The 24,478-nt window shown below is 42.3% G+C and overlaps 1 protein-coding gene across 5 annotated transcripts in view; it reads left to right on the top strand.

The window, feature by feature from the left end:
• NRXN3 (neurexin 3) overlaps positions 1-24,478 on the top strand; it is a 1,648,921-nt gene that overhangs the window by 483,317 nt on the left and 1,141,126 nt on the right. For all 5 annotated transcript variants that reach the window (XM_060097971.1, XM_060097970.1, XM_060097973.1 and 2 more), the window contains one exon: positions 5,619-6,002. In XM_060097971.1, coding sequence (XP_059953954.1) covers positions 5,619-6,002 — 384 coding nt within the window. The remainder of the gene's footprint in view (positions 1-5,618; positions 6,003-24,478) is intronic.

Raw genomic sequence — 24,478 nt, 5'->3', positions numbered from 1 at the left:
GACATATTTAAAGTGATGAAAATGAAAAACCTACAACCAAGATCACTCTACCCAGCAAGGATCTCATTCAGATTTGACAGAGAAATGAAAACCTTTACAGACAAGCAAAAGCTAAGAGAATTCAGCACCACCAAACAAGCTTTACAACAAATGCTAAAGGAACTTCTCTAGGCAGGAAACACAAGAGAAGGAAAAGACCTACAATAACAAACCCAAAACAATTAAGAAAATGCTAACAGGAACATACATATCGATAATTACCTTAAATGTAAATGGATTAAATGCTCTAACCAAAAGACACAGACTGGCTGAATGGATACAAAAACAAGACCCGCATATATGCTATGTACAAGAGACACACTTCAGACCTAGGGACACATACAGACTGAAAGTGAGGGGATGGAAAGAGATATTCCATGCAAATGGAAATCAAAAGAACGCTGGAGTAACAATTCTCATATCAGACAAAATAGACTTTAAAATAAAGACTATTGCATGAGACAAAGAAGGACACTACATAATGATCAAGGGATCAATCCAAGAGGAAGATATAACAATTGTAAATATTTATGCACCCAGCATGGGAGCACCTCACTACACAAGGCAAATGCTAACAGCCATAAAAGGGGAAATCGACAGTAACACAATCATAGTAGGGGACTTTTAACACCCCAGTTTCACCAATGGGCAGATCATCCAAAATGAAAATAAATAGGGAAACACAAGCTTTAAAGTACACATTAAACAAGATGGACTTAATTGATATTCATAGGACATTCCATCCAAAAACAAAAGAATACAGTTTCTTCTCAAGTGCTCATGGAGCATTCTCCAGGATAGATCATATCTTGGGTCACAAATCAAGCCTTGGTAAATTTAAGAAAATTGAAATCATATCAGGTATCTTTTCTGAGCATACTGCTATGAGACTAGATATCAATTACAGGAAAAACAAAAACTGTAAAAAATACAAACACATGGAGGCTAAACAATACGCTACTAAATAACCAAGAGATCACTGAAGAAATCAAAGAGGAAATAAAAAAATACATAGAAACAAATGACAATGAAAACATGGCAACCCAAAACCTATGGGATGCAGCAAAAGCAGTTCTAAGAGGCAAGTTTATAGCAATACAATCCTACCTCAAGAAACAAGAAACATCTTAAATAAAGAACCTAACCTTACACCTAAAGCAATTAGAGAAAGAAGAACAAAAAAACCCCAAAGTTAGCAGAAGGAAAGAAATCATACAGATCAGATCAGAAATAAATGAAAAAGAAATGAAGGAAACGATAGCAAAGATCAACCAAACTAAAAGCTGGTTCTTTGAGAAGATAAACAAAATTGATAAACCGTTAGCCAGACTCATCAGGAAGAAAAGGGAGAAGACTCAACAGAATTAGAAATTAAAAAGGAGAAGTAAGAACTGACACTCCAGAAATACAAAGCATCATGAGAGATTACTACAAGCAAATAGATGCCAATAAAATGGACAACCTGGAAGAAATGGAGAAATTCTTAGAAAAGCATAGCCTTCTGAGACTGAACCAGGAAAAAATAGAATATATAAACAGACCAATCACAAGCAGTGAAATTGAAACTGTCATTAAAAATCTTTCAACAGGGCTTCCCTGGTGGTGCAGTGGTTGAGAGTCTGCCTGCCAATACAGGGGACAAGGGTTCGTGCCCCGGTCTGGGAGGATCCCACGTGCTGCAGAGCGGCTGGGCCCGTGATCCATGGCTGCTGAGCCTGCGCGTCCGGAACCTGTGCTCTGCAATGGCAGAGGCCACAACAGTAAGAAGCCCGAGTATTACAAAAAAAAAAAAAAAGGAAAAATCTTCCAACAAACGAAAGCCCAGGACCAGATGGCTTCACAGGCAAATTCTATCAAACATTTAGAGAAGAGCTAACACCTATCCTTTGCAAACTCTTCCAAAATATAGCAGAGGGAGGAACACTCCCAAACTCATTCTATGAAGCCATCATCACCCTGATACCAAAACCAGACAGAGATGTCACAAAGAAAGAAAACTACAGGCCAATATCACTGATGAACATAGATGCAAAAGTCGTCAACAAAATACTAGCAAACAGAATCCAACAGCACATTAAAAGGTTCATACACCATGATCAAGTGGGATTTATCCCAGGAATGCAAGGATTCTTCAATATACACAAATCAATCTCATTATCAAACTGAAGGATAAAAACCATATGATAATCTCAGTAGATGCAGAAAAAGCTTTCGACAAAATTCAACAGCCATTTATGATAAAAACCCTCCAGAACATAGGCATAGAGGGAACCTACCTCAACATAATAAAGGCCATATATGACAAACCCACAGCCAACATCATTCTCAATGGTAAAAAACTGAAAGCATTTCCTCTAAGATCAGGAACAAGACAAGGTCACCCACTCTCACCACTATTATTCAACATAGTTTTGGAAGTTTTAGCCACAGCAAACAGAGAAGAAAAAGAATAAAAGGAATCCAAATAAGAAAAGAAGAAGTAAAGCTGTCACTGTTTGCAAATGACATGATACTATATACATAGAGAATCCTAAAGATGCCACCAGAAATCTACAAGAGGTAATCAATGAATTTGGTAAAGTAGCAGGATACAAAATTAATGCACAGAAATCTCTTGCATTCCTATACACTAACGATGAAAAATCTGAAAGAGAAATTAAGGAAACACTCCCATTTTCCACTGCAACAAAAAAATAAAATACCTAGGAATAAACCTACCTAAGGAGACAAAAGACCTGTACTCAGAAGACTATAAGACACTGTGAAAGAAATGAAAGATGTTACAAACAGATGGAGAGATATATCATGTTCTTGGATTGGAAGAATCAACATTGTGAAAATGACTCTACTACCCAAAGCAATCTACAGATTCAATGCAATACCTATCAAACTACCAATGGCATTTTTCACAGAACTAAAGCAAAAAAAAATCACAATTTGTATGGAAACACAAAAGACCTGAATAGCCAAAGCAATCCTGAGAAAGAAAAACAGAGCTGGAGGAATCAGACTCCCTGACTTCAGACTAAACTACAAAGCTATAGTAATCAAGACAGTTCAGTACTGGCACAAAAATAGAAATAGAGATCAATGTAACAGGATAGAAAGCCCAGAGATAAGTCCATGCACCTGTGGTCACCTTATCTTTGTTAAAGGTGGCAAGAATATGCAGTGGAGAAAAGACAACCTCTTCAGTAAGTGGTGCTGAGAAAACTGCACAGCTACATGTAAAAGAATGAAATTAGGATACTCTCTAACACCATATACAAAAATAAACTCAAAATGGATTAAAGACTTAAATGTAAGGCCAGAAACTGTCAAACTCTTAGAGGAAAACATAGGCAGAACACTCTATGACATAAATCACAGCAAGATCCTTTTTGACCCACCTCCTAGAGAAATGGGAATAAAAACAAAAATAAACAAACGGGACCTAATGAAACTTAAAACCTTTTGCAGAGCAAAGGAAACCATAAACAAAACCAAAAGACAACCCTCAGAATGGGAGAAAATATTTGCAAATGAAGCAACTGACAAAGGATTAATCTCCAAAATTTACAAGCAGCTCATGGAGCTCAAAATCAAAGAAACAAACAACCCAATCCAAAAATGGGCAGAAGAACTAAATAGACATTTCTCCAAAGAAGATATACAGATTGGCAACAAACACATGAAAGGATGCTCAACGTCACTAATCATTAGAGAAATGCAAATCAGAACTATAGTGAGGTATCACCTCACGCCGGTCAGAATGGCCATCATCAAAGAATCTACAAACAATAAATGCTGAAGAGGGTGTGGAGAAAAGGGAACCCTCTTGCACTGTTGGTGGGAATGTAAATTGATACAGCCCCTATGGAGAACAGTATGGAGGTTCCTTTAAAAACTAAAAATAGAATTGCTATAAGACCCAGCAATCCCACTGTTGGGCATATACCCTGAGAAAACCATTATTTAAAAAGAGTCATGGGCCTCCCTGGTGGCGCAAGTGGTTGAGAGTCCGCCTGCCGATGCAGGGGATACGGGTTCGTGCCCCAGTCTGGGAGGATCCCATATGCCGCGGAGCGGCTGGGCCCGTGAGCCATGGCCGCTGAGCCTGCGCGTCCGGAGCCTGCGCGTCCGGAGCCTGTGCTCCGCAACGGGGGAGGCCACAACAGTGAGAGGCCCGCATACCACAAAAAAAAAAAAAAAAAAAAAAAAAAAAAAAAAGAGTCATGTACCACAGTGTTCATTGCAGCACTATTTACAATAGCCAGGAGATGGAAGCAACCTAAAATGTCCATTGACAAATGAATGGGTAAAGAAGATGTGACCCATATACACAATGGAGTATTACTCAGCCATAAAAAGGAGTAAAATTGAGTTATTTGTAGTGAGGTTGATGGAGCTAGAGTCTGTCATACAGAGAGAAGTAAGTCAGAAAGAGAAAACCAAATACCGTATACTAACACATATATATGGAATCTAAAAAAGAAATGGTTCTGAAGAACCTAGGGGCAGGACAGGAATAGAGACGCCGACGTAGAGAATGGACTTGAGGACACGGGGAGGGGGAAGGGTAAACTGGGACGAAGTGAGAGATTAGCACTGACATATATACACTACCAAATGTAAAATAGATAGCTAGTGGGAAGTAGCCACATAGCACAGGGAGATCAGCTTGGTGCTTTGTGACCACCTAGAGGGGTGGGATAGGGAGGGTGGGAGTGAGATGCAAGAGGGAAGGGCCATGGGGATATGTGTATACATATAGCTGATTCACTTTGTTGTACAGCAGAAACTAACACAACATTGTAAAGCAATTATACTCCAATAAAGGTGTTAAAAACATGAAAAAAATAAAATATTTGATTTATAGTCATGAAAAAGAAAAAGAAAGAAAGAAACACATTCCCATTAAAATTTATCAAAGGCAATGAATGTCGAAAATGTCCCCTGGCAGGGCTGGTAGCTAAGGCCAGTACAGAGGGTATCAGCTCATGGAGAGAGAGAGATAAGAGCAGGTTCCATCCTTCTGGTGATGGTGAGCCAGTGATGAAGACTCAGGCAGGACCTACAGCCTCTGTCCCAGGTACAGAGTAAGAAGCACTTTACATATATGGGCTCATTTACTTATCACACCAACCTGTGAGGTGGGGACAATTCTTTTCCCATTTTACAGATAAGGACATTGAGGACCAGGAAAGAGAAGTCACTTCTTCAAGGTTATCCAGCTAGTACGTAGCGGGGCTGGGATTTAAACACAAGCACGGTCTGTGCTGTTGTCAACCTGTATGATGTGCAACCTCTCAGCCAAGACTTTTAGGTAGAAAAAAAGATAATCATACTAGGTGCTAGGCCCCTGAGATTCCTCTGGGCCAGGCTCTCTTAGCTCGCAGGGATTGGAACCAAGTGGCGTACATTGTCCTTTTTACCATTTTGCGGCATTTCGTTCCCTTGCTTACATTGTTCCTTTCTGGCCAGGCAACAGTGGTCTCCCATCTCACCTGCTAGGCTCCTTTCGTTTGGTTCAACTGGCAGCCTCACCTGTGATGCCAAGAGGGCTGTTAGCTCACTTTGTTTCTGTCCTCCCATCCCAGGTACCATATCAGTGAACAGCAGGCGCACGCCATTCACCGCTAGTGGGGAGAGCGAGATCCTGGACCTGGAGGGGGACATGTACCTGGGCGGGCTGCCGGAGCACCGTGCTGGCCTCATCCTCCCCACTGAGCTCTGGACCGCCATGCTCAACTACGGCTACGTGGGCTGCATCCGCGACCTGTTCATTGACGGGCGCAGCAAGAACATCCGGCAGCTGGCGGAGATGCAGAATGCTGCGGGCGTCAAGTCCTCCTGCTCACGGATGAGCGCTAAGCAGTGTGACAGCTACCCCTGCAAGAACAACGCCGTGTGCAAAGATGGCTGGAACCGCTTCATCTGCGACTGCACGGGCACTGGCTACTGGGGCCGAACCTGCGAGAGGGGTGAGTAGGCCCTCGTAGTGGCACACTGGGTCTGAGTGGGGGTGACGTGCTGCAGCTGTGTCCCTGGATACACCTGCCTGTGCTTCCTTTGCTAGTACAGGCTCTCCCTTTGGACCTCCCTGTGCTTGCATTCTTCTGGAGAAGAATTTTCTTGGGTTCACTGCTTTCCAGATCAAACTCTTTCTAGTTCTGGATTCTTGGATTTGTTTGGCTAGGGTTGGGTTGAGGAGAGGGAAACTTTAGAGTAAATAGTACCATGATCATGCTACTTTCTTGATTAAGTGTTAGACATCTATTTGAGAAGGTGAATTCTTTTGGGATTCGGGATGGGCTCACCAACTGGCTGTTTCCTTTGTTCATTTAACTCATGCTTTTTGATGCTTTCTTCGTGCTAGCTCTTGGATTCGGCTTTAGAAATACACTATTGAACAAAATAGCCCCAGCCCTATTCTGTGGAGCTTGCTGCCTAGTGGAATACTTAGCTGTTAAATAATCACAGTCATGTTGAGTTTTATAAGAAGCAGTGTTATGTGTTGGTTAAGAACATGAATTCTGGGGCCAGACTTGGTGAGAGATGTGGCCCTCATGGAGCGATACAAACTTTCTTAAGATAATATCTTTGAGACTTGATTTCCTCATTTGCAAAATGGAGATAATTAGGTACCTACCTCACAGGATATTAATGAGGATTAAGTGAGTCAGTAGGTTCCTGGACTATGGAAAGCATTTAGTAAATGTTAGTGATTGTTACAGTCATAATTATTGTCATCAACATCATTAAAGGAAAAGCACGGAGAAGTTTGGGAGGCCTTTGCAAGGGGACCCAACATACTGTAGAGGTTCATAGAAAGCTTCAAGAAAGAAATATATAGGTTGAGACTTGAAATATAAGTAAGAGTTAGCTTGGCAACGAGGTGGGAGGAAGCCGGGTGTCTTTTACATGAGGGCAACATGTGCCAAGAGGTAAAAGACCATGGCACACCGGGACTTCCCTGGTGATCCAGTGGTTGAGACTTCACCTTCCAATGCAGGGGATGTGGGTTCGATCCCTGGTCGGGGAGCTAAAATCCCACATGCCTCGCAGCCAAAAAAACCAAAACATAAGCAACAGAAGCAGTATTGTAACAAATTCAATAAAGACTTTAAAAACGGTCCACATCAAGGAAAAAAAAACTTAAAAAAAATATCTCCTCTAAAAAAAAATCAAAAGAGATCATGGCACAGTTGAGGAACCAAACAAGTCCGTAACAGAATGGAGTGTGTGGTGAGGTGGGGGAAGGGTGTGAGAGGTAGCTGAAGAGTTGGGGCACAAAGAGTGGGGGCTGACCATTTACAACAGGCCAGGATGCTGGGGGAAGCCCCTTTCTCTCTACTGCTTTAGGATCTTACACTTGCACTGAATTTACAGTTTGGGTAAAGGGCAGAGATAAAGGTAAGCAAAGAGACAACATCAAGACAAGGAGATCCTAGTCTATAAGCCACATCCAGATTGCAGCTTGGTTAATTGTTTTGTATGCCAAGCACACAGAATCTGGCTGGCTGTCCATGAGTTGTCAGTCTCTATTTTGTATGAAAGGATAATTTACATAGTTATCAAGTTTTGCTGAGGGCGTAGTTCTAGGGCTTTGAGGATACTGTGTCTGTAGTAGAGATAATTTCTGTCTACAGAAGCTTATCATTTCTTTAGCTGAGGGGTTGACACATCTATATAAGAAGCAGTAATAAAATGATACAAGGCAGCAGCATGGGCTGGACCACTAGGGGGACATGGAAATTTAGTGAAGACTTTCCTGAGGCGAGGGACATGCAGGGTCTCACCCTTAAAGACTACCAGTGGCCAGAATTGTCCAGGTATCAGAAGTCTGGTGATAAGGAGGGATCCTGGAACATGCTTGGATAACCAGTCAAGGATTTTCAAGGAGTCATTTTTGTGAGGTCAACCATATTGCTAGTTAAAGTATATTTCAAGAGAACTGCAAACCTTCCCTACAGCTGGACCAAAAGGAGGACACAGGATATTGGAGTAAAGGAAAAGGAGCTTTTTTGGGGGCTCATAGAAGTGAAATTCAGATTCACTGAATTTTCAAAGCAGCCACCCCAGAACATGAACTAAGATGGCGAGGCGGCCATCCGGCACAGAAGTGGGTCTCATTTGGCTGGCCAGTCTGTCAAGCTCCTGAACTCTTTCCAAATCTCTTTTTAGGGTAGACTATCCTGGTTGCTGGTTTGGGGAGATAGAAAAGTCATTCGACCTCTGGGATGCATGAGACCATTTTGATATAAGCCAGGAGATTGTGGATCATCCACTGTCTAGGAAGGTAGTGTAAGAACCGAAGGTCCCTTCAGACATCTCACTTCTTTCTCCTGGGTATCTTTCCAACTCAAGGGCCTTGTGGTTACTGAAGACAAGCAGTGACTGGAGACAGCTGAGCAAGGTGTCCCTGAGATCAGCTCTTCCAAGGGCAAATCAATGGGAGTTGGTCCAAGAGTTGCCAAGTCCAGTGAAAGTCACTGCACCTTTTACGTTGTCACTTCTGACTAGTCATTAAAAGGCAGCTGATTGGGGATATTTGAGGGACAATTATTCCTGGTACAGTGCAGCCAAGAATCATCCATTGTGGCCAAATGAGAAGGAGCCTGGAAAATTTAAGACATTTAATCTACATGTCGCTCAAATCCCAGATGGTTCAACTGATTGTTTTGTTCCCCCGCTAATTGTTTTTTGGCCCTGTATTGTTCCTGACACCATGTTCAGAATGAATCAGTGGAGTGTAAAAATGATAGGACTCTACTTTGCTGGCAAAGAAAATCGTTTCCCTATGACACTGTTTTTCTTTATTGAAACTGATTCGTCAGTGGAGATGCTTTAGACTTTTGTTCATTTTTCATACATGCAACAGACATTTATTGAAACCCTAGTTTGTTCCAGGCACTGTACTAGATGCTGGCAATGCAAAAAAAAACAAACAAACAAACAAACAAACAAAAAAAACTGACACAGCTTCTGGTTTTGATCAAGGGGTGTATGTATAGTCCTACTGGACAAGGAAAGGTGGGAACTGTGCTAATGCTTGGTAGATGTCATGCCTGATCTTTTAGGGGAATAGCAGGGCAGACAGATGGGAGAGGCCATGCCTGCATGGGTGAGTGATGGTTGGGAAAAGGGGACCTGAGGTTTCTTAGATTTTCTTGTCTGCTATTAATAATAAAACTATGGCCTCTCTCTACCTCTGACCCTCAGTATCTATTATAGGCACTTCTGAAGAGTGGTAAAGGAAGAGCATTAACATTCTTTATGCAAGAGCGTGATCCCCTTTGTCAAGGAATGCTGCCCCACGCACCATAACACCATCAACAACTCAATTTACCATTCTCTAATTTTTTTCTAGAAGCATTAACCCTAAGCCTAGAATTGATCATTTGTACCAAATGTGATAAGACTAAGACAGTTCCTAAGGCAGTGTGTCCCATCTAGCCCCAACTGTGTCCTATACTTGGGCTTCATAGTAGTATCCATCCCTTGGTATCACTAGCCCCACAACAGGAATGGTAGTGTTTGAAAGAGACACTTGTTTCTATAAAATGGAGAAAGCATAGGTGGGTTGCTGAAAACTGGTATTCAGAGACAAAGCAGAGTCAGGGATGGCTCAGGTCAGACACTGGATCAAAATAGCCCAAGAACCCAAGCAAAGTGAGCAAGCACATCAGTCTGAGGTACAATTTCCAGGTTAAAGGTGTCAGCCAAAGACCAGGGAATAAGGCAAGGAAACTAGGAAATATATGAGTACATGAGACTAAGGTTAATTTGCATGAGTGTCTTTCTCTGATAGTAAAAATGGATGTCTCGGGCCTCCCTGGTGGCACAGTGGTTGAGGGTCCGCCTGCCGATGCAGGGGACATGGGTTCGTGCCCCGGTCCAGGAGGATCCCACCTGTCACGGAGCGGCTGGGCCCGTGAGCCATGGCTGCTGAGCCTGCGCATCCGGAGCCTGTGCTCCGCAACGGGAGAGGCCACAACAGTGAGAGGCCCGCGTACCCCCCAAAAAAAACAAAACAAAAAACAAAACCCCAAAATGGGTGTCTCTTGCTTGTACCCTCACAAGAGTGCTTCTACTGCCTGTGAAGATGTGCAACTCTAAATTTTGACATATAACACTTGGCTTGATGTTGTATTTAGATGTTTTTTTCACCATGATCTGATACTGTTCTAAGGAGATGTAGATAGATCTACCCATTCCAGTTGTTCAGCTGTAGCTGTTCTGGTTTGTTATTTGTTAATCATATTGATGTGGGAGAGACATCTCCATGACCTAAAAAAGCTAAGGTCTGCTTAGCTACTTCATGCCAATTTGTTTGGTTGAAATGCTTTACTCTGCTGGAAGATTGCCTGGCATTTTTAAAATCCTATTGTGTAGAGGAAACATTCTGTCTTATCTAAGATGATATGATCAGTTGACTTGGGACAACAGAGGCATCTTCTCCTTGTTAGTGTAGCCAAACTGCTTAGTTCAATTAGTGGGGACCAAGTGTCAATAGGCAAAGCTATGGGCTTAATTTATTTGTGGACCATCAAACTTCAGTTTGAGGCCACTGCAGGTTCTATCCCCTTCACTAGATGGCTTTTCCTGAGTGTATGCCATCATTTGTTTAGCAAGAAATAAAATAGGACTCAGCACAGGTTCATCCCTATGACAAAAATAACCTACACTATAGCACTTAGAGTCAGGATGGCCTAGTGGTTAATGGCATGAATTTTAGTCAGATGGACCTTGGTTCCTGAGTTGGTTCTGTCAGTAACTAGGTAATATACAACAAATTTTTTATTTTGTCCAAGTCTCAGTTTCCTTATCTGTAAAATGGGGACAGTGATACTTACTAGGTAAGGTTCTTTTGGTTGCAAGCTACAGAATTGACAGTGGCTAACAGAGTAAAGGAAGAAGACATATTGCATGATTACCTAGAGAGCTATTGATCAAATGACGATCTCACCAATTACATCTTGAAAAGGGAAGCAGAACAGCTCTGGGGATCCCAAGGCACTGTGATTGAAGTGATGCATCTCTCTTGACCTACGGGTTCTGGAGTTTTCCATTCACAGTTTACATTTTCCAAAAAGAGAACCCGATTGGCCCAGTTTAGTTCATCTGTCTATTCTTCTACAGTCAGCTCTGTCCAGGTGGGCAGTCACCTAGAATAGATATGAAGGATCACCTAGTATGTAAATATATAATGTTACTGAACCATTTTCTTAGTGTTCTTTCATGGTGAAGCTTGGGGTACCCTGATCCATAAGGCCATGTCCTGTTATAGATGCCCAGCCACATGGACTACTTCTGTGTGATAAACAAAAATATTTCCTGGGGTCATGGAAATTGGATGCCTTTGAGAATATTAAATTGTAGAACCAAGAAAATGTGATAGAGAGGGTAAATCTGCTCTTCTCACTGGTCCCCGGGATTCCATTTATCTGACATAAACACCAGCTGAAAACCAAGAATGCAGATATTATGAGTTCTCTCAAATGACCCTGTTCCAGCAGGAAAGGCTTGCAGGCAGCAGCTGCTCGGGGACTTCGCTTTCAGCCAGCCCCTCTGATGGCTGCTGTGTGCTCCTGGGGCAGCGGTACATCCTGCTGGGGAGGGTGAGACACTGACTTTAGAGGAGGCGAGAGTGTGTCATTTGGATGCCCCATGGAAATCAAGACATCAGGACATAGCAGGCCTGGCAGATTCAGTTGATGTTACCTGTACCTAATCCTTATTTCAGCAAGGGAGCAATTGGAAGCCCTGAGAAGTTAATGTCACTTTAACTTGGAGCAGCTGTGGAATGGTTAAAATTCATGGATCCTGACTCCTAATCCACTGTACTTTCCATTACATTGAGTAGCCTTTCCTCCTCTTATATATGAAAGGGGTTGGATTATAAGGTCATTGAAGGAAAAACAGTGCGTTAGGTATTTTTGTTTTCCCACAGTCTCTAGCACTGTACTATACACATACTACGAGGTTATTGAATGTTGGAGGGAGGGTCCCAGTCCTCTGTCCTGGGTCTCCTCCTGGTCTGCACTTTGCCCCTTGTGCCCTCATCCACTGCCATGGTGTCAAAGGTTATCTAATGTCCCAAATCAGTCTCTCTAGCCTCGAACTCTCTCTGGAACCCAAGATTTCTATATCCAGTTGTCTGCTTGACATCTTCATTTGGATATCTGATAGATATCTTAATCATAACATTGAAAAATAGAAATCTTCAGTGCTTCCTCCCTGCCTTAGACTTTTTTTTCTTTTCTTTTTTTACTTTTAGTTTTTCCCATCTCAGTAAATGGCATCACCAGTGTCCTTGGCATTTTCCTCGATTTTTCTTCTCCCATCTCATTCAGTCTGTCTCAGCAAGTTCCTGTCGTCTCCTTATTGAAACCCATCCTGCATCTGTTGACTTCTCTCCCTCTCCACTACTATCATCCTAGGTCAACCTACATGGATCTCTTCTTTGGAAAACTAGGTAGCATGTCATATGTTATGAAAAGCTCAAGTTCATTTTGTGCTTTCCTCAGAGTATTGAAGTGAGATTATTAAAATGTTTAAATATTCAACACATTTTAAGTAGCTTTAGTTTCAGTGGCTTTTGGTCCCTCAAATTGCAGGAAATGAAGCTGTGATACTTCTTTGGAATTAACTTCAACATTCACATTTCCATTCCTTTTCTCTGTACCAAGCTTGGTGAGCTAAGTTGTGAGGATACAGATTTGTAGAAGACATAGTTTCAATTCTTGAGCTCACAGTCTAATAATCTGCAAATTGTAATGCAATCTACCAAGGGCAATGATCCAGGAATATCATAGGAAAGAATGAGATAGCAATTAGAAAGCAAAATATGTCCAACGTGATATACCACGTTATAACCAGTTCTGGATCTACTGGGGTCTGCTCAGACTGACTCACGGGTGTGGGAACAAAAGAAACCCTGGCTTCCAGGGTCAAATATAAAAATGCTTGTTGCTTTCCCTTGTTCCAGTGCCATTGAGGCTCTGCTCTTATTCCCCTAGGGAACATCCAGGCCCTTTATTTAGATATGTGACCTTGAGATTCTTACTTGGATCCTCTGGCCTCTCTGTTCTGCAAAAACAAAATGAGGCAATTGGGTTTTATGCTCTCTCAGGGCCCATCCAGTTATAAAACTCTGTGATTCTCCAATGTCATCAGCTTGGCAGTGGCTTCCCTTATCCTGAGTAGAGGGGTAAAGGTGGGTGAAGGGCAGGGCAGGGATGCTAGCCCTTGTTCCTTGCAGTCTGCAGTACTGTCTGGGTTAGGAGGCTCAGTTTAGTCGTATCAGCACTGCGATGAAGTTGTCACGTCTCTGATTCATTCATCTAAGAATACGAATACCTCGATATACTGGGAATACTTCAGGTCCGTGACTTAAAAGTTTTAATGGCTGGATTAATGAGTAGAGCCTTGGATTTCTTAAGATCATTAAAAGACTGTCTCTTTTTCAGTCCATTGTTTACCCCCTTTCAAGGGTAAATACATGTATTAGAGAAAGAGGGCCCCCAAGAAATACATAATTCATCAACATCAACCAACATGTCCCCATTTTTTCTTATCCATTGGTGCTTTTTAAATTTTTATTTTATATTGGAGTATAGTTGATTAACAATGTTATGTTAGTTTCAGGTGTACAGCAAAGTGATTCAGTTGTACACATACATGTATCCATTCTTTTTCAAATTCTTTTCCCATTTAGGTTATTACAGAGTATTGAGCAGAGTTCCCTGTGCTATACAATAGGTCCTTGTTGGTTATCTGTTTTAAATATAACAGTGTGTACATGTCAATCCCAAACTCCCAATCTGTCCCTCCCCTCCCACACTTCCCCCCGGTAACCATAAGTTCCTTCTCTAAGTCTGTGAGTCTGTGTCTGTTTTGTAAATAAATTCATCTGTATCATTTTTTTTTTTTTTTTTTTGCGGTATGTGGGCCTCTCACTGTTGTGGCCTCTCCCATTGCGGAGCACAGGCTCCGGATGCGCAGGCTCAGCCGCCATGGCTCACGGGCCCAGCTGCTCCACGGCATGTGGGATCTTCCCGGACCGGGGCATGAACCCGTGTCCCCTGCATCGGCAGGTGGACTCTCAACCACTGCGCCACCAGGGAAGCCTGATTTGTATCATTTTTTAAGATTCCGTATATAAGCAATATCATATGATATTTTCCTTCCTCTGACTTACTTTACGTAGTATGATAATCTCCAGGTCCATCTATGTTGCTGCAAATGGCATTATTTCATTCTTTTTAATGGCTGAGTTATATTCCATTGTATATATGTACCACATTAAAAAAAATTTTTTATCAGAGTATAGTTGCTTTACAATGTTGTGTTAGTTTCTGCTGTAGAGCAAAGTGAATCAGTTATACGTATACATGTATCCCCTCTTTTTTGGATTACCTTCACATTTAGGTCACAACAGAGCACTGAGTAGAGTTCCCTGTGCTATACAGTAGGTTCTCATTAGTTATCTGTTTTATACACAGTAGTGTATATGTCAATCCCAATCTCCCCATTCATCCCACCCCGCCACCTCCTTGGTATCCATAAGTTTGTTCTCTACATCTTTGTCTCTATTTCTGCTTTGCGAATAAGTTCACCTGTACTATTTTTCTAGATTCCACATATAAACAATATTACATGATATTTGATTTCCTCTTTCTGACTTACTTCACTCTGTATGACAGTCTCTAGGTCTGTCCATGTCTCTGCAAATGGCACTATTTTTCATGTCTGAGTAATATTCCATTGTATATATGTACCACATCTTCTTTATCCATTCCTCTGTTGATGGACATATAGGTTGCTTCCATGTCTTGGCTATTGTAAATAGTGCTGCAATGAACATTGGGGTGCATGTACCCTTTTGAACCATGTTTACCTCCAGATATATGCCTAGGAATGGGATTGCTGGATCATATGGTAGCTTTGTTTTTAGTTTCTTAAGGAAGCTCCGTACTGTTCTCCATAGTGGCTGTACCAATTTACATTCCCACCAGCAGTGTAGGAGGGTTCCCTTTTCTCCACACCCTCTCCAGCATTTATTGTTTGTAGACTTTTGATGATGGTTGTTCTGACTGGTGTGAGGTGATACCTCATTGTAGTTTTGATTTGCGCTTCTCTAATAATTAGTGATGTTGAGCATCTTTTCATGTGCCTCTTGGCCATCTGTATGTCTTCTTTGGAGAAATGTCAGTTTAGGTCTTCTGCCCATTTTTTAATTGTGTTAAGACACACAACTATATCTCTGGTGATGACCGTAGCATTGCTCAGATTCAGCCTCTTCTTGTTTCTCTTCCTGTTCTGCTTTCCACAGGCCCAGGATTGTATGATACCAGGAAATTGTCCTATAGTCCATGAACCCTTCCTAAGTATTACTCTGCCAGGTTGGGGTCTGAGATACCCTTGATCACAGCTTCTCTTGATGGTCTAAAGAAGAGAGTAAGGGAAGAAGATTCTAGTCATTTGAGAAGCTTGAAGCTCCAGGGGTCTCAGAAGGACAGGCTGGGGACTTTGGCGATCTTTGGATAATCTACCGCTAGGCCTGTGTTCAGCCTGAGAATGTAAAAGTCAGCACTTTGAGGTAGCGCGTGACAGCTGCTTAGAACTGTGACACACCTGCTGTTGGCTGTGATTCTGTCAAATGCAGAGACATGGTGGCCATTTATATTACTGCTTTGTACCTTTATTACTGCCTTTGCTAAAAGCTGCTTAACGGCCAGCAGACATCTGCCCATTATAGATGCAATAAACTGAGATGCTGCTAAATTATGAGAAACAAGTGCTTCAAAATGCAACACAAGGGGATTGTCATAGCATTTTTTAGCCTCTCTGGCTTCGTGGGTCTTTTCACAGATAGATGAATACTTCCTTGCTCCAGTCCGGATTAAGAGGAAAAGAAAGTTAACTTTTTTGAGAGAAATTATATGCCTGCTTTGTATTCTTAATATACACTGGGCCATTTAACCCTCACATCCATTCTGCAGGCTGCGTAATCTTAGCCTCATTTCCTAGATGAAGACAATAAGGCCCCAGGTCATTCATTCCAAAGCACCTGTTGAGTACTTTGTGCCAGCAGCTGCATTGATCCTTTGAGATACAAGAAAATTGATTGTGATGTTCCTCATAAACATATCAATATATTCTGATACCTGAGGAAAGGACATAAATGCGAGGAGAAATATCATGGACAGTGTCAGAGATTGGCTGACACTAGAGCTGAGGCTTGGTGGAGTAACAGGAATCTCCCAGGCAGACCAGGCAGGGAAAAGTATTTCCAGCAGGAGGAACAGATAATGCAAAGATGACTTTTGTAAACAGGAAGTTTTCCTCGTGGATGGTATCTAAGTCTTAAATTTGAGGGGATGTTTTAGAAGGTGTAGCTGAAGAAGTGGTAGGGCCAGTTGTGAGGCACCTTGTTTGTTCTCCCCAGAAGTTTGGACCTTACCAAACTCGTAAGGGGGCGTGCCAGTTTTAGCAATGGGATAACAAAGTCAAATCCCTCTGGCAAGGGATGATTGGCATGTGGTAGACAGTAGGCCAAGAGACTGGTGTGCGTTAGTTCAGTTTGCATTTATATTAATTCAGGGTGGGAAATAAGAGTCCTAACTGCGATAGGGAGAATGGAGGTCGAGTTCTGGGGACACATCCAATAGATATTTAAGGGGCAATGTTGATAGGATTTACGAACCAGTCGTACACAGCTAGAGAGTGGCCGAGACTGGATTAGAATAAGGGTTTGGTCGTAGAAGCCCGTTGTTTCTTCCCTGTGATACTCAAGCATCTCAGATCAGTTGGAGAGTCTTGGGAGGAGTGAGGAAGAGTGAGGTAGCAATTAAGGGGATAGAGCTAGGAGTCGCCTATGTATACTGGTCTCACTCTGAACGTATGTGACTTATTCTCTCTCTGTGCCTCAGTTTCCATATTTACCACTGAGAATATCACCAGCGGTTGCTTAATTGGCTTTTTGTGAGCCTCTTTATTATAGAGTCAAAGTGTATGTTGTGCTCTCAGAGATCATAAGCCAGCATGTCCCTTTCTGAAGCTAGAATTCTGCAATTCAAGAATGAAAACATTCTCAGACTGGTGTTTTTTTTTATTCAGTGTTTTCTTGTGTTGTAGAAATGACCTAGATATGAGTTCTGTGTTTAAGTATATGATATAGGCTAGAACTTAACAGGGGGAAGGAAGGTTGCACCAGAAGGGAACATACCAAAGCATTGCTTTTCTCCATACTTCACATGGTTTGTATTTGGAATCAAGACATGACTACTGTAATCCCAGATTTTGAAGAATTATGCTAAAATGGTCTGTTGTTACTGTGATTATCTCAACGAAGCTTTGCATGTATTTGGTGGAAAAATGAATTGTTTCTCTTTCCCTTGTAAAAGTGGCCATATTTGAAATTAAGCTAAAAGATTCTTTCCTTATAGGTAGGAAAAATCGTATTTTTAATTTCTTTGTATTCTGGTCTCCCATTAGGACTTCACATCAATGACACCCAATACTGAGGATTGTGTACGTGTGAGTGATAGGGCACACGTGTAGTTTCCCTCTAGTTTCTGAGATGTTTTTCTGTTCTGTTTTTGATATAATCAGAGATTATTAAGGAAGAGTAACGCAAACATGTAACAGTCATGAATAGAAGGGCCAAACTGAAACCTAGACCTGGATTGATCCAAAGAAAACCAGATGAGTGTAAAGCGCTGTAGAATTATTTATCTTTTCAGAGGCCCAGATACCATCTAGCACAACCACCCTATCCCCAGTTCTAGATCAGGAAACTGAGGGCTTCAGGTAGGAAATAAGTTGCCCAAAGAATAGAATATAGTGTTTCTAGCCCCTCCTTTTGGTTCTCTTATCATTGGATTTTTTAAAGAAATCCGAAGATACCGCAGGAGCAGTATTTGTGCATATTTTATGAAGATGTATGTTTATGTCCCCATGGATTACTAAGCAGTACAGTCATGAATTGTAACAAAGGTATTTGGTTAGTCTCCAGTCTTATTCTTGTTGGTAAATTTATTTAGAATGTTGGCAATTGATTTAGAGAAAAGAAATATGAAGGGAAAAGACATGTGTACATGTCTCTTATTTCATCAACGATCCCATATTACCCCATATGACAAATAAATCTAGCCCAACAGAGAGAATTTTGGAGTGACAAGTGCATTTGGGACTTGGGGCCAGAAGCTCTGCGTATATAGCTCTCAAAAGGCCCCCTTCTGTGGAATATTGGACAGCTATGTCCCTGGTAAGGAAATGCAAGGTTTCTTGGAGATCACTTCATGCTTCTTAGCATGTTTAACCTTTACAGTAAGGCATTCTCATCAAAATGACAAACCCCAACAGAGCCTTCTGAGAGGCCAGTTAATCAGAAACCTTATGAAATCTGTGGGGTTAGCATGCTCCCCATCTTTTTTCCTGCAAGGAGAGAAAGCCCTGTGTCTTTCAGATTGCAGTCTTCTCTGCAAGCCACTTGTCTGGAGCTTCCTGCTGTGACCCATAGATATTTGAATATTGTTTTCCTGTGGTGTCCTGGGGCCACATACTGACACCAGCTAAGGCTAGTACATTTTTAATCTCCATCAGCGACATTGTAAGGAAAGATGACTGCTCTGATGTTTGCTTACTTGAATTCTCCCTACTCCAGAAGTCTTCAGACCCCCAGAAAGGATCTGAAGATAGTGGCTCACTCTTAATGTCACCACATATGGTGGCAGGCGGTTGCTGACAGGGACCTCAACTCCAGCTGGCTGTCTCTGCTCCCTTTGCCCCATTTCTCAGGCTGTAATGAAACTTATTTCACAAGCAACCCAGCTTCTCCAGATACTGTAAGATGGAGCCTCCTGTGGAAATCCACAAAGTCAAGTCTATGTTGAGAGCAGAAGTAGAAAGAGAAAAGATTGATGAGTAAAAGTCATGTAGCTGTACAGGTGATAAAAACATTTATTGGGATGAGGGTGGGGGTGACTCTATCAGAATTTAGATTCATATTTAGTTGGAAAAGACCTCAGGTTTTTGAGTCTGACCTAACATCTGATGCATGAACACCCTTGACAAAATCTCTGAAATGTTGTATGGACTCTATGGGAACATTTTCTGTTTCCATATGCTGTGTTAAATGCACAGCAGTGGGTAGCTTAATCATTGTGATAACTGTGTAAGATAGGTGCTATTTCATTCTTAATTTACATCTGATGAATGGAGGTCACAGCTAGGTTAAATAACTTGCCTAAGGTCACCTAGTTCTTCTGGACCTTTCACTCCAGAGCCTACTCTTCTGTGACCAATATATTCTACTGCTTGCAGTGACAAGGGAGCTCACTCTTCAAGAAGCTGCTGTTTCAGTTTTGGGGAGCACCAAATACAGACATAACCCAGAGATATTGCAGGTTTGGTTCCAGACCACCTCAGTAAAGTAAATATCACAGTAAAGTGAGTCACATGAAGTTTTTGGTTTTCCAGTGGATATGAAAGCTATGTTTATGTTCTACTGTAGTCTATTAAGTGTGCAATAGCATTATGTCTAAAAAATGTGTGTACCTTAATTTAAAAATACTTTATTGCTGAAAAATGCTACCCATCATCTGAGCCTTCAGTGAGTTGTCATGTTTTTGCTGGTGGTAGGTTGGAAATATTGCAAGAATTACAAAAATGTGACACAGAGACACAAAGTGAGCAAATGCCATTGGAAGAATGGTGCTGATAGTCTTCTTGTTCAACACAGGGTTGCCACAGACCTTCAGTTTGTAAAACACACAATATCTGCTAAGCACAATAAAGCAAAGTGCAATAAAATTAGGTATACCTTTACTCTAAATATCTCCTGTTTACTGTAAACTGAAGTCTCTATTCTTCTAATATCTTTCTTTTGACCTTGGTTTTGGCTTTGGGAACTATACAGGATTTAATCCCTCAATTAATATTTACTTGGTACTTACTGTGCCTTGGACACCTGGGATATATAGAACTATCAAACCTAAACGCTCTTCTGTAGTAGACCTTTAGGTAGTTAAAGAGGACTGTCATTTTTCCACTGAAAGGTTGTCAGTCATTCTCAGGATAAACTTTATTAGTTTTTTCAAATAGTCCTCATCTGTTGTGGTCTTGAGTTCCTCCATAATCCAATAGTCATGGAGGGAATGAAGGAAGTTGAGGAGGGGCTGTGTATTCACTGAATGCAAGGATGGCTTCCAGGACCAGGGAACTTTGTGGCTCTCCCCCTTTAAGCAGCAGGCATTCGTTACTAATGCAATAACCCATATGATTATTGGACATTGTAACATCATATGGACTATGGATTTGTGAGACCAGTGGGATTCACTGGTATATTTCTGAGAGGTGATTGCTAGTTGTATATCCTGAAAAAAAATATCTTGAGCCCACAATAGGCAGCATCACATTTATTTCCTAATCTTATTGCTCAAAATAGTCCTAGACTGAGTGTGGTTAAATCACATATTTCAAAAGCAAGGCTACATTTATCTTTGGCTTTAGGAAGATCTCAGGGTATCACTTGACAAGGAAACCGTGGTTTTGACAAATATCAGCTGATATAGAATCATTGAATGCTGGAGTTGGTCAGAAACATAAAAATCATATATTCTGGTGCTGCTAAGTTACAAAGGAAGAACTGAGGTTCAGATGGTTATGTATTACACAAGTGGTCCAAAGTCATACAGGTAGTCATGGTGGGACTCGTATCTCAATATTTTGAAACCTGGACCATAGCTCTCGATCCTAAAGCAATGTCAGGAGGTGCTCTAGCTTTGTGCCTTTGGGGTGGTCTTCCTGTGTAGCTGACAGTTAGATCCTTGTGCAACACAGCTCCGAACCTTTCTGCACAAGCTCAGTGGGTCCTTGTGATTTTTTTTTTACATGTAATAGTCCCTTTATTTATTGCAAATAGACTAGGCAATTAATTCAGTTAGCAGCTTATGGCCTGGGAAATCTCATTACCCAAACCTTACATTATCAACACATTTGTTTAAAAAGAGATGCTTAAAGAAGTGGTCTGAATACAGATTCCTGATCATCTCCAAGAATAGGGGAACTACTGAAAGCCAACTTTGGAGAGAGTGTAGGGTCGTACCAAGGTTATCAAACCCACTGAAGTGCACACCTCAGGAGGTATAAAAAGGGAATTCACATTTACTGAGTACCTGTTATATGCCAGGTATAACTTGATGTTTAAGATGCAGGAGCTCTGGTGTGGAACAGAGCTGGATACGAATGCTAATTCCATCACTGATTATTATATGATCTTGGGTGTGTTTTTAACCTCTCTGAGCCTCAGCTTACTGATCTATAAAACAAACTCTTTGGGGTTGTTGTGAGGCTTAAATAAGATGATTATGTAAAAATCTTAGCACAACGCCTGTAGCTTTGTGTTTAATACCTGGAGGAGTATTAGTCTCTCATTTAAATTTAGAACAAGCTTATAAAGTTTGAGGTATCGTTCATATCTTTTTTTTTTTTTTTTGCGGTACGCGGGCCTCTCACCGTTGTGGCCTCTCCCGCTGCAGAGCACAGGCTCCGGACGCGCAGGCTCAGCAGCCATGGCTCACAGGCCCAGCCGCTCCGCAGTATGTGGGATCCTCGCGGACTAGGGCACGAACCCGTGTCCCCTGCATCGGCAGGCGGACTTTCAACCACTGCGCCACCAGGGAAGCCCCGTTCATATCTTTTAATGAAACCAAGGCTCAGAAAGATGAAATAACTTGTCATTGTCACAACGTTAGTGAATACTGGAGGTAGCATTTGTAAAACCCAGTCCATCAGATTTTCTATTATGCTTTCCCATTCCTTAAAATGGGAGGTCTTGGAGGTGGGATCTGGTATCACATGAGGGAAAAAGAGCTGTGGGGAAATGGAGAGATCCTTGTTTATCTTCCAACCCTGTCTGTTCTCTGCTTCAGGACTTTCAGGGGTGAATCTAAGGAATAAGCAGTGCTAGAAGCTGTGCATTTGAAGTAAATTCAGGATTTAGAAGAGTGATCAGCATCTTCCACATCCTCTTGCCTACATTCTTTTGTTTTGTTTTGTTTTTTGTTTTTGCGGTACATGGGCCTCTCACCGCTGTGGCCTCTCCCGTTGCGGAGCACAGGCTCCAGACGCGCAGGCTCAGCGGCCATGGCTCACGGGCCCAACCGCTCCGTGGCTTGTGGGATCTTCCCGGACCGGGGCACGAACCCGCATCCCCTGCATCAGCAGGTGGACTCTCAACCACTGCGCCACCAGGGAGGCCCCTTGCCTACATTCTTGATTCCTAAGTAAAGGAGAGGAACTCTTAAGTTTCCATGGGGCTGCTCCAAAAAAGCACAAAATCTATACAACTTGGGGCTGGTGAGATAGACTTTGCCCCATCATGGTTTATCCAGGGCCACCATGTACCCAAACTCACACCTACATTCACACCCACATGTACACACAGACACACCACACGCTTCAGCCATAAACCTGGACCTCTCTGTATTTTGTTTTGCTTATCTGTCTCCTGCCGTCAAGCACGTATCAAGTATCCCACTGCCAAGGATAGAAGTGCAGTTCACTCCGTGTTTGTGCAGAGAAAAAATGAAAGGCTGAATGAAAGCCTAAATGAGTGGGGTTAACTCTAAGAGTTACTCTACTGAAGTTAGAATTCTGGTTTACTAGCTGATAAATTTGGAGAAACTTGGGGCCTGAATGTCCCTCCTCTCTACCCCCAGACACACACACACAGATTGGGATTTTCTGGTGGGCAGAGGTAGAGATGTGCCTGGAGGAGAGGCGTCCAGCAGCTCCCTTAGGCTGAGGCCTAGCGTCTTTGTCCCGTAACAGCTATTGCCAGCAGTATCTGTAGAGAAGCAAGAGTCAGTGTTGCTTAGTGGACAGGTGGGCAGGCTTGGAAAGACCGAAGTGTGGGTAGAAGGAGAAGCTGACTCGTGCCTCCTGGGCAGGCACTTGTACCATCCGAAACAATTCACTGACCTTGGTGAGAAGAGTTTCCACTTCCCTGTTGCTCGCTCTCACTCTTTTCTCTTGCCTTTCCCTGTCCTCCTTACTCTTCCCCCTCTTTCCTCTTCTTTATTTCTTCCTGATCAGTCTCACACAGTCCTTTCTTCCCTTGTCTATCCATCTTTTAGGCTTGATACAGCAATAATGTCTACCTTTTAATGGACAGTTCCTTCCCAGAGGGATGAACTTGACCCTTGTTTGTTCAAAATGATTGGCATGGAGGCTGCCATAAAATGTGGGCTGGCACCTAGGTCTGCCTAGACAGGTGACAGAGGTAGAAGGGAAGGACAGGCCCCCACAGCCTCTGCAGGCACATTGCCTAGCCTGGAAACAGTCTCTTTTTGAACTGTGATAATGAGAGGTGGTCTTGGCAAGAGGGGGTCATGACTCTGCAAAACCAAATGGCTAAAATTCTGTGGGGAACGCAGAGCAGTGCACTGGGATATCAATCCCTACTCGAGGGTGTGACTTGGCTGCTGCAGAAGAGGCTTTCTAATGTTGGGTCTGCCCCCCGGGGCTTTCTGTAAATGGAGGTTGATGGCAGTGGTGTGATGGGGAAGCAGTATGTCCTCAATATGAAGCTGAACAGAAAGGTTTCTTTGTAAGTTTTCTTTTCCCCTTTCTTCCTTCAATTCTCTCACTTCTCGCTCACCCTTCTTTCACCTTCGTGCTTTTCTTGCCCTCAGCCCTTTCAGAACACTTGTCATTTTTTTCCCTCTGTGTATGGCATGTTTGACCCATCCCATTTTTTTTTTAGTTTAAATTGTCAAATTTATTGGCATATTATTATTAACAATATTTAGTTATTATTCTTTTAGTTTTGATAAGATCTGTAGTGATGTTCTTTATTTCATTCGTGATACTTGTGATTTGAGACTTTCTCCTGTTTTCTTTTTTTTTTTATTAGTCTCTGCTTTACAACAAAGTGAATCAGTCATACATATACATCTGTTCCCACATCCCCTCCCTCCTGCGTCTCCCTCCCTCCCACCCTCCCCATCCCACCCCTCCAGGCGGCCACAAAGCCTGAGCCGATCCCCCTGCGCCACGCAGCCACCCCCCACCATCCATCCACCCCACGCCCGGCAGTGTATACACGTCCATGCCTCTCCCCCACCCCGTCACAGCCCACCCTGCCCCATATCCCCAAGCCCACCCCCAGTAGGTCTGTGTCTCTATTCCTGTTTTACCCCTAAGTTCTTCATGACATTTTTTTTTTCTTAAATTCCATATATATGTGTTGCAAAGAAGTAAGTGTTCCTGGGGGCTCTGATGGAACAATTGAAATAACGAACCTTGACTTTGGTAGGACTCTTATTATTGTGTCTTCCTAAAATGCTAATCAATAAACCGATCTCCAGGTTATAGTTGTGTAAGGAGTGTTTACCACTGCTGGGAAGAAGCCTCATAAAGAATTGTCACCATTGGATTATTACCA

Source organism: Mesoplodon densirostris, chromosome 4 (genome assembly GCF_025265405.1).
Source record: "Mesoplodon densirostris isolate mMesDen1 chromosome 4, mMesDen1 primary haplotype, whole genome shotgun sequence".
Classification (NCBI taxonomy): domain Eukaryota; kingdom Metazoa; phylum Chordata; class Mammalia; order Artiodactyla; family Ziphiidae; genus Mesoplodon; species Mesoplodon densirostris.
This window is presented reverse-complemented; position numbering and strand designations above follow the sequence as displayed.